Source organism: Mytilus galloprovincialis, chromosome 11, assembly GCF_965363235.1.
Source record: "Mytilus galloprovincialis chromosome 11, xbMytGall1.hap1.1, whole genome shotgun sequence".
NCBI classification, from domain to species: domain Eukaryota; kingdom Metazoa; phylum Mollusca; class Bivalvia; order Mytilida; family Mytilidae; genus Mytilus; species Mytilus galloprovincialis.
The window spans coordinates 62,095,901-62,107,506 of record NC_134848.1 but is presented as its reverse complement, the minus strand read 5'-3'; the positions used below and the strand labels follow the sequence as shown (position 1 = coordinate 62,107,506).

Sequence of the window (11,606 nt, the reverse complement as noted above, 5' to 3'; positions counted from 1 at the left end):
CCTAAGGTAGAAAAGCCTTAGTTTTATTCAAGAATTCAAAGTTTTGTTAATTAATGACACCCAATAATACTAGATGCAAATATTTCGAATTTAGAGATATCCTTTTAAAGAATGTTTTAACGACTTTATATTATATTTTGTCAAAACATTTCAGTTTAAGTATATATTCTTCAAATATATATACATCGAGACAAAAGTAACAAAACCTATTTTATTAAGAACTTCAAACACAAATTAAACATCATCATCAGATATAAAATACAATTATTCATATAGCAATTTTTGTTCATATTTCAGTTAAAACAATAGAGGTCATGAGTCACAAGATATTTATTTACACAATTTTAGACTGTCCATTTTGTCGCCTCTTTGATCTGAAATATATCGACATCACAACCAAAATGGCAACCATTGCCACTGCTACAACGACGACTCCAACGATGTACAAAGGCTTGTTTCCCTTGTTTTCTACTTCCGGTTTCTTTCCTGCATTTAACGCCTCTGAACCTGTAATATTTTGAAAGAAAACATATGCATTGATTTCAGTCTTCAACAATATATGTTTGTTCCGATATTGGAATAATTATCGTGATAATTATAATGTAAAAAAAATCACGCTGTGCTTTATTAACATAAATGAAATACCGGTACAAAAAAAAAGCAATGAACATGGTTGTTAGATTTGATATATTCTTTGTGCTATTTTGTTAAATATTAGCTTGTTTTTGTTCTAATTGAGAATGTGACACGGTGATGACTGCTGTTCCCGTATTTTGACAAATTTTTCCCTATTATGTCTGTTTTGATCACGCATCGTTGTCATTATAATGGAATGTGATACGACTGTCATACAAGTGAGAGGTTTAGTGCTATTAAACTAGGTTCAATCTACTATTTCCTACAAGAGAAAATGCCTATTCCAAATCAGGAATATGACAGTTGTTGTCCATTCGTTTAATGCGTTTTATCTTTTGATTTTGCCATTTGATAAGGGACTTTCCGTTTTGAAGTTTCCTCGGAGTTCAGTAATTTTGTGATTTTACTTTTTAATGTGCTAATTTGCGAAGAATGATATTTCAAACCAATGCAAGTTTGTTATTTTAATAAAAACCTTTTGGACAAAATGGGATCTAAATGACTTCTGAATTATTTATAATTTTAACACATCAATTTAAACTTAACATCCCCATGGATACATAAGGAAATTATCAAAAAGTTTCTACGTCCTTGGACAATTTCGCTACGCTATTACAGTATCTGAATTAAGTTATATGGGTAATAACTTTGAATGCGTATAATCATCCATGGTTTTTAATGTTTAGGTCTGAAAACCCCAATGAAGGTAAATCAAGAATGCGTTTAAGACGAACGAAATTTAAAAAAAAAATTCATTTAAAATAAATGACTTTATCCCCGAATCGTTACTTTATTGATGTTTATTTTTTCTATGAACCAAGTTCTTTGTTCGTAAGACGTTTTTTATTTGTCACTTTGATTTTTTTCTTAATCAATTTAAGAAATTTAAACATCTGTTTCTTAGTTGATAGTTTACCTTGCCCTTTTTAATATTTTCAAATTTCCTTAACCAACTTGCCTTTTTGAAAAAAAACTGTAGCTTCATCTTCAGCATAACCAATTGGTCCAACGCCTTCAATAGGTTCATCATCTTGATCTATACTCCCGACTCGCTTCCTGTTACTACAACGAGGCTCACAGTCACGTGAGTAATCATTGCTTTGACAAAACGTGGCATTGCAATGAACATACATTGAATCAGGATGAAAGGCGTACTCGAAATCCTGGAAGTGGAATCTCGTTTCATGTGTAGACTTAGTGGTGACAAACGCACTAGGTGCCGCAGGACATCTGTCAAAGCACATATATTATGGTAGATTGTTTATTTATTTACAAATACATTTTGTAAGGCATACATGCATGCCGTACTTTGACCTTTAATGTTTTTTCTTTTACAAATTGTGACTTAGATGGAGTGGTCTCATTGGCATTCATACCACATCTTCTTTTATCTAAAAATTGTTGTTAAAAGACATAAACGAATTAAAGTTTAAATAATTTTCAGAGTGGCATTTCTACGTTTAAGATGTTTGCTATCCTGTTTAAGTTTACAAACTATTTGAAAATACTGTAATAAATTGAAATTGTAAGAATAATGGAACGTAAACAGCAGAAAAAAAAATGAAATGTCCTTGTACTTAGTTTAGAGATATGAGCCCGTGACAAAATTTGGCGGGACGTGAGTCTCTCTAGATTTGTTGTACGTTTTACATTGGCACTTTTTATCTCTTAAAAACTAAGAAATTATAACAAGGATTTAATTGGATTTTCAACCATGTTATTTTTAAAATAATATGTAATAAAATTATGAAAAGATGTTTAAATGACACTTCATAGGTAAAACTCGAGGATTATGAATACATTGTACCTGGCAATGTTTAAAAACATGTTTCAGTAGCTATAGGATGTTTTCATAGATTGTATCCATTCCAATTACTAGTAAACAGTTTATGCAATAACTATTACCAATTCCAGTTTCTGATTAAATAGTAACTTATTTAACATGTTCAATAGTTAATGATATAAATCGCACACACTCCGAAGAAAAGTCCATGTAATGAATCTTACCCATTACTAAATAAACAGTTCATGAAATAAATCTTACCCATTTGTGTTTATTAAATGAGTTTAAATAGTCATTGTTATAATTTTAACCAATTTCTGATTTAAAAATTAATGTAATGAATCTTACCCATTTTGAATTAGATAGTAGATGTTATAAATCTTTCCAATTTCTGATTAAAAAGTCCCTGTAATGAATCTTACCCATTTTGTATTAGATAGTAGATGTACGAATCACTTGCTGATTTACTTGGCTTTGTGTAGCAATCTGATAACCTCATTTTCACATTATAATCATGGATTGGTGTAGTTGCCTTGACGTACACATTCTGACCAACCATGTAGGACGGTGGGAATCCTTTGAATTCGTGTTGGAAGTTTGAATCACTGAAGAACTTCAGTTGAACGACAAAATGTCCTACACCAGAAATTGTCTGTTGTTCTAAATTGCCATGGTTGTTGTTGATGTTATTTTCTCCTGATTCCTGCTTTGACATGTCACATTCGACACTCACCCGGAACCTGTACTCATGGACAATGTAGGGCTGGTTTGGATCGTGCACAGCGTAAACAAGTGTGTTTGCATAGATAACCCCATTTGAAGATGCCTGGGAAATACAACAAGTTTGTTAGAGGAACATTATATTTTTTTTCTAAATTGATTACAAATTATATTAAAGTCTTATCAAAATGACCATTTGCATTATGAAAATAACACAAAAATATTGTTAAAAAAGGTCATTATTTTGAACTTTTGTACAAAAATAGTTACTTGTCGAATTTATTAAAATGTTAAAATTAGAAACTTTTAGTTATTACCCTCATTGCTGAATTGGTAAGAAGACTTTTAAAAGTGTTTGTGCACTTTTTTTCAGGCCAAATAGATTATAAAGTGTAAAACACATTTGTTTTTATAAAAGCTGATAAAACAAACAAAAACAAACAATGTTACTTAAACAACTTGGTATGCATCACAACGATTTATTTTGTCACACAAACAAACAGATATCTAAAACGTCTAGTCCTTTCAAGGGTAATATGTGTGGATAAAAAATCAAAGACATATCTTTTTTTTATAAATAATTTAATTGCTTGAACCAAATCATTAAAAACCAATTCTTTAATCACGTTATTGTCTATGGAACATTCCTTCTAAAGAACAATGATTCATTTAAGATTTCTTCTATATACCCCCCCCCCCAAAAAAAAAAACAACAAAAAAAACAAAAAAAAAAACAAACAAACAAACATGTAAATTTTGTGTACATAAATTAGTTTTCTCGTTGAAATTGTCTTACATTTGTCATGTCGGGGCCTTTTATAACTGACTATACTGTATGGGCTTTGTTCATTGTTGAAGGCCGTGCGGTGACTAATATTTGTTAATTTCTAGAGTTGTCTCATTGGCAATCATACCACATTTTCTTTTTGATTATGACAACCATGTTTTAACTGATGATGGCGTTCCACACACACAAAAAATGAAACAATTGCTCAATTTATATTGGACAAAAATCTAGTCAACAAGATCCTTGTATGACTTTAAATGACAAATAAAATGCTATATATGTGTGTACAACCATTCATTTGTTACAAAAGCATCTACATCGATAGCGTACCGATCAATATATGGGGCGCCTACAGGTAATATATATATATATATATATAAACCAGACCAGTTAAACAATTTGGCAAACGATCCTCCTGTATCTAGATTCAGAAAAAAAAATGTTTATCAAACTTATGTCAAAAAATAAAAATATTCATTTAATTTTGATTTTAAAAAAGGGATAACAATTGCTTTTGTAATATGCTTGTTTCTTAACTGGTAAATTTCTCAACGAAATACGCCCATTTAACAACTGAATTATTACCCTTTTTGCTATCTGATATATAAAAGATATAGTGTATGATCCAATGAGACAAATGCCCGCTTATTAATCATCTGAATGTTCGATAACACAAACAAGTTAGGATATGGTTGTTCCGAATTAAAACGTCATGTTTATCAACGCACTACTTACAATTTTATTTGTTCCGCATGTTGTATAATCTTCATTGAAAATGAGGTAATCACCGAATCTAGTTCCTGTACAACTGTGGGACCCAAGATAGATATCAGTCTCTTTAAAGTCGGAATACTGTTGTTCCATTGGCGGAAGATGGACCTTGACATACCAGCTACTGTGCTGACAGTTTACAGTGATGTGTTTGGCATTGGTTGATTCTGATGAAAACGATAATAAATATGTAGACTTATTTCTTTAGTTATATTTGTATAAATAAATAAAATCTGTATTTTGTTTTCAAACAGAGGCTGCTAAATATTAAATACATCATATCAATAGTTTTCATTTGTACGACGAAGTTGACTTTACGTTTGAGGGAAATTTTTCATCCTTATTTTGGGTTTCTAGATATCATGTTTTAAATAAAAATGCGACAAATACCAAGTGGGATAACACAACATGTAAATTAAATGTCTTATTCTCATTTCTGTGATTACGATAGGGTACCATATTATATAATCAAACATTCCGATTTTATTAGTACTGTGCTTTTAATAAGTCTGTGTGGTACTTTTTTAAATTGGAAATTAAGCATTTGATTATTACGTGAAATAAGTATTGCCCAAACAAGTGCATAGAGACAAAAACACAACATAGTTTTTCTTTGTTTGTACCATTTTGAATCTTAACAAAATCGATTTTAATTGCAGAAAAAATCCATGGACATTCTAAATGTTCTACACTTAAACATTTTGTCATGTTAGAGGCGATATACATTTTTAAAACATGGATATTTAACTCATATTCGATAAATGTGAAGCCACATTTATCAGAAGTTTCTTTACGTTTACAAGAATAGAAATTTGATTTATTTTAAAGTAGATTAAATAGCTTTAAAGTGTAAGTCTTTTGTATAATTCTCTAGTAAATCATGAAAATCATAGCTTTGAATTATGAAACGTTTGATTGGCACTTTGTTCTCTATTGTATATCATTAAACATCTTTTCAACACAAATATAAAAACTATTGATTTTTGCATTACATGTGTACAGAGTTTTAATTAAACATTCATTAAAAATCAAATACTGATATGTACCTAAACCACCACAATTAACAGCTGTGGTTACCAGTTTGGGCAGGAAACCAGCAATATCGGAATAGTTTGTACTTAGATAATAGTCGTAATTGTAGGCAAGATTTCTTAACACTTGTTCATCAATACTATCACCGATTCCAACACTTATAATTTTAGTTCCCGAGGCTTTACATCGGTCAGCCTCTTGTTGGGCCCGTGATTGTCCATCTGTTAACAACACAAGGTAATTTGTGGCGTTTGACCGGTCTCCGTTGAAGCTGGTAAACATATTACTACATGCATGGGAAAGTGCATCTGCAATATCGGTTCCACCAGAGGAGTATGGCATTGACATAACGCGATTCACCATGCTGTTAGAATCACCTGGGTAATTGTTAAGATTAAAAACTGTTCGGCTATTATCGTCAAAGGTCATGACTCCGATTCGTATAAAATCATTTCTGATATCAAGATGACGGATAGTGTCAACAATGGATGCTCTTGTTCTGTCAAAGTTATCACTGCCTACACTTCCGGATTCATCCACAACGAAAATAACATCAGCCGGAGAAGACGTAACTGACTGACATCCTAATTAAGATAAATCAAAGCTAAAGTTTAAGTTTGATAATTGAGTTATTAGAAACCGGAAATACTAAAGAATGCAAATGATAATAATTATCATAATGAAATGCAATACCCTAATAACAATTGTAGTGTCCATCATAATTATTATCATATTTTTTTTTAATTAAATAAAAACCAGTTCAGTGCCAATCAAAATTGATAATTATAATTTGTTATTAACATATCCAACTGTTGAAAAGGTATAAAACATACCAAGCGTATGACTTTGTATGTCAGACGATATATTTGTCACCATACAACTCATAATCTGCGCTCGTATCAAAATGAACCAATGGCCAAATCAATTACGAGATTTGAAATATTCAATTCAAAATTCTAAAAAGTTGTATTAGGTAACTTCTTAGCTACATTGTAGGGAACATAATCCTAGTGTTATTAGTGAGTTTTCAAAGTTACATACGTAACAGAAAATGACCATATCAACGATATTTCATGTATTTATAAAATTGTCAGAATAATTTAAGTTTGTTTTTTGTTTGATAAACCTACCCGTCTTAAAGGGTACTGTGGCTGTTTGCTCAGTTGTTACAGAATCTGAAACAGAAAACAGAAATGTAAGGTGGTACACTACAAGGAGATAACTCTGTTAAAATCAGCTGAAGATACGCATCACTCTATGTAGGAATTATAAAGCTTCGCAATGATTAAAATAAGTGTGTGTCAAACTGTTATAAATTCAATGAAAGTTTCCGATTAATTTTATGGTTCGTGTTTTTTTTTTTTTATAGTTTTGTCAAAAAGGCAAAGTTAATATTTTGTCAAAATTTAGATAAAATTAAACGAGCCAAATTAATGGTATTCAAAATGTTTGGTATTACCTATGTTTAATATTTCTGACATGAACATTACTTGATTCATTTGTTTCGCCAATTGAAAATTCCATTGCATATTTTAAATCCAACCATTTGTTAATTTAAAGTCTGTATGGGTATAGTTTTATGTTTTCCAGAGGTTAAAATACTCATGAATTGTACTATTATCATAATTTATAGTATGCATTTCCATCTTTTCCAAATCATACTTTAGAACTATAATTAAATAGGAACAAAAAATAGATGGCACCATAAAAGCGCTTGCAATTTTTCTTCACTGATGCCATTCAACTTATACAAAAAGTGAACTAAATGAAATAGGAATTAAATACAATAACAAAATTAAACTGAAAAAGAAGCCAACCAATTGATAGTTTAAGAATCGTTTAATGTCCTTTTTAAAAATCTGATAATTCAGTAGGTCTAGTTAGAATGATTCAATGAACATCAAGCTTGTGAGAGTCATGTTAAGTTATGTATGACGATACAAGTTTGATATGAGTTTAATAGAATAAAACATCCATATAACTAAATACAATGGATTCATTATAACAATGGTGTATTATTGTAAAACAAATTAAACATTCGCAAATGAAAATTGGTACCAAAAAAAATTATTAAATCAACAATATATCGAAGGGTAAAATAGGTAATCAGTTCTAGATCTTCAACAACAGTCTAGTGTATGAAAATGAATCAAGTCTACGAAAATAATGTACCTTGTTCAAAAGAGCTGTGTACGTACCACATTCTATATAGAGTTTGTCGTTACAATAAGTGTTGTATCCTAATCTGTCACCTGTGCAGTCACCAATACCATTGGAGGAGGAATAATAATAATAACTCCCAGGACATTGTAAATCTGTCACTATAGCAGTATGGGAACTGTCGTATCTACCATATACGTTACGAGCACTGGAAGTAATTAAAACAAATATCAATACAACTAATCGTATGCGGATGTTTAGAAATCTGATAGACATTATTTTCTTGAACTCGTATTTTATCATAGCCTACATTCATTTGCACATGAATCATAATACATTAGCATAATATTCCATAAGTACATGACTATTCAGATGCTTTTAAAAACACCAAATAGAATATAAATTAACTTTTCATATACAAAGCAGGCATTTTCTTTGAAATTTTAGTTAATATCAAGTACCTCACATAATGCATACAATTTTGATGTAAAGAGATCGAATAATTTTTTTACATTGAACAACTAGAGGCTCAAAGGAGCCAGTCTCATATGAGGTTTTTTTTATTAACAATTGATGCATTTTGTAGATCTTACTTTGCCGAACATTATTGCTGTTACAAATTATTTGTATCTATAATTATATTCAAAATAATAGCCAAAAACAACAAAATTTCCTTTAAATTACTAATTCAGGTGCAGCAACCTAGCAACAATTATTTTCATTCCTCTGACAATTTCAGGACAAATATATCTTATCCTGATTAACATTTGTATCTCAGTCAAGTTTGCTTTTAATGGTCTAGTTTTAGAGATAGAAGCCATAAACTGTATTTTACCCCTTTTACTATATATGTCGGCCATGTTGGTTGGCAGGTGGGTTAATCAGACACATTTTAAACACCCTAATAATGATTGTGACCAAGTTTGGTTAATTTTGTCTGAACAGTTTCAGAGGAGAAGATGTTTGTAAGATTACAAAAAAATACAAAAAATTGTTAAAATTTACTATAAAGGACAATAACTCCTATATGGGATCAATTGGCCATTTTGATCATGTTTACTTATTTGTAGATCTTACTTTGCTGAACATTGTTGCTGATTACAGTTTATCTCTATCTATAATGATATTCAAGATAATAACTAAAAACTGGAAAATTTCCTTAAAATTACCAATTATGGGGCAGCAACCCAACAACGGGTTGTCCGATTCGTCTGAAAATATCAGGACAGATAAGCAATTTTACCCCCAGTCAGATCGCCTTTTAATGCTGCGGTTTCAGCTATAAAGGCCAAAAACTACATGTAACCCTTATGTTCTATTTTTAGCCATTGCAGCCATCCTGGTTGGTTGACCGGGTTACCGGACACATTTTTAAAATAGATACCTCAATGATAATTGTGGTGAAGTTTGGTTAAATGCACTAAATAAAAAAAAAAACATACTATGAATATCCAAGATATCGGCAAACAGAATTTAACTGGTATTTGGATTGACTTGAATTGTGACAGACATAACCCCAACGTCCATTATAGTATATCTGCAGATATCCTGCACCACCATATGTTAAACGTACGGGAATATGACCTAAAACCACATAATATTAGTTCTATTTACGACACACTCAAATAAGGAAAAAAGACAATCTGGTGTATTTCATATTTAAAACAACATGATTCAGTGTGCTGTTGTTGTTTGACATTAAGTCTCATAGCTTTATGTTAGATTTAAATCTATAACTTTACAGTACAGGTATTTTATTACTTCTAACAAATATTAATCCAAACAGAAATAATGAATCATTCTATTCTAAAGTTAATTTTTTGACGCCTTTAATAAAAAAATTTTGCTTGATTTTCAATATTTGATTTGAACACTTCTGATCCGTTATATGAGCGTACATGTATACACAAGGCGCAGTTTACATTTAGAATACGTTTTTGTAGATAACAAGTATATGGTACTCATGTTTAGCGAACAAAGACACACTGTTTATGTGTGTATTTGCATGGCTAATGCGTACACATGTTTAACCCAACCACATTCTGTGTGTACCAGTCGGGAGCTTAAAATTCAGTGGTTGTCATTTACTTATGCCTGTCTTTTTTGTTTTTCTTTAAACATTCTTAAAAATTAGGCTGCTCGTATTCTCGTTTGAATTGTTTCACATTTCTTCACGTCGGGACCTATAATAGCCTGCTATACGTCATGGAGTTTTTCTCATTGTTGACGTCAGTAACGTTGCATAAAATTGCTTGTATTTATTTCATTTTAATTTTTGTGGATAGCAGTCTCACTTGAAGTCACACCACATCTTCTTTTTATTTAGCAGGATATGTTTTTCCTGTCGAGGTACCCATACACTCTCTTTTCAGAGGTCTGAAACATGAAATATATCACACTTGACTTATGAGTCTTCAACATATTTGAACTGCGATTGCCTCTAGTTTGTAACTCTACAGAACGTCTATGAATTATACTTGTTTTTCTCTCGAACATTCTTCTTATAATAAATATTTAAAATATTAATTTTGTTTGTACAATTTCGTTTCTTTTGGTATAGAAGAGATGAAAACTTTATTTAAATTTCTAGTCACAACACTTTAAAGGGAATACAATGCAAGTTATATAAAATTGACCAGTGATAATAATATGAAGAGACAAAAAAAATATAGGGCTAGTCTTAGCATCCCGATTATATTTTTACAAAACGTAAGATAGACATACAAATCAGGATATATAACAATAGTGTAATTGTCTTACCATGACTACCAAGTTTATCTGCAGTTGTAACTTCATATCCAACAGTAGAAGCATCCAAATCTACAAGTTATTGAATATGTATTTCCGAAAATTAAAAGATACGAAAAGCAGATGAGAAAAAAATGCATTTGACTTAATACTCTATGAAGATTATGCATTCCAATACTTTTGAAGAAATTCCCAATGCTTCTTTTTTTAAATAAGATAAATCTGCAGTGAATAAAAAACCAGCTGAAGCATCAAAATCTACAAGTTATTAAATATGTATTTCGGAAAATTAACAAAAATAGGAAAAGCAAATGATTAAAAATGCATTTCTATTGATTCTCTATAAAGATAATTTATTCAAATATTTTTGAAGAAATCGCTCATGCTTCTTTTTTTTTTATATTAGATACATATGTAGCAAAAAAAAAAGGCCGATATCTTTCTAAAATCATGTACATTTAATAAAAAAATCATTTCCAAAAAACTGATACAAAAATCAAGACAATACTTCCAGTTTTATGTTTTGAAACAAACAAAAAAAAACATTTCTGTCCAAAGAATAGAAATTTCAAAGAAACCGAAATTTTAATGAAATGTCTAAAACTCTTACCCCCATTTAATTCTACATTTAGCACATGAAAGTATGCTTTTTATTACATATTTGAATTTACAAGGTGAAAAATTACTTGTATTCATATATTTGTAAAAAATCAAGATGGGGTTAAAACTGTATCGGATGCCATTAACCATTGGGGTTAAAAAATTCGAAGCAACTAACAAAATCATGCTCTTAATAACCATCCATTAACTTCCGTAAGCATATGCTGCAAATCTATACTTACTGCATTCAATGTAGAGCTTGTCATTGCAGTAGTTGGTATATCCTAATCTGTTACCAGTACAGTCATCAATACCATTGGAAGAATAATAGTAGTAACTACTAGGACAGTTAAAATCTGTTACTATAGC

The 11,606-nt window shown here is 30.5% G+C and overlaps 1 protein-coding gene across 1 annotated transcript in view; it reads right to left on the bottom strand.

Annotated features, from left to right (window-relative positions):
* Positions 1–291: 291 nt before the first annotated feature.
* LOC143052563 (scavenger receptor cysteine-rich domain-containing protein DMBT1-like) overlaps positions 292–11,606 on the bottom strand; it is a 100,085-nt gene continuing 88,770 nt past the window's right edge. The window contains exons 23-31 of the mRNA XM_076225618.1: positions 10,650–10,709; positions 9,332–9,473; positions 7,928–8,097; positions 6,860–6,904; positions 5,744–6,313; positions 4,662–4,864; positions 2,842–3,245; positions 1,595–1,866; positions 292–507 (exon numbers count right to left, since the gene is read on the bottom strand). Coding sequence (XP_076081733.1) covers positions 335–507; positions 1,595–1,866; positions 2,842–3,245; positions 4,662–4,864; positions 5,744–6,313; positions 6,860–6,904; positions 7,928–8,097; positions 9,332–9,473; positions 10,650–10,709 — 2,039 coding nt within the window. The 3' untranslated portion in view covers positions 292–334. The remainder of the gene's footprint in view (positions 508–1,594; positions 1,867–2,841; positions 3,246–4,661; positions 4,865–5,743; positions 6,314–6,859; positions 6,905–7,927; positions 8,098–9,331; positions 9,474–10,649; positions 10,710–11,606) is intronic.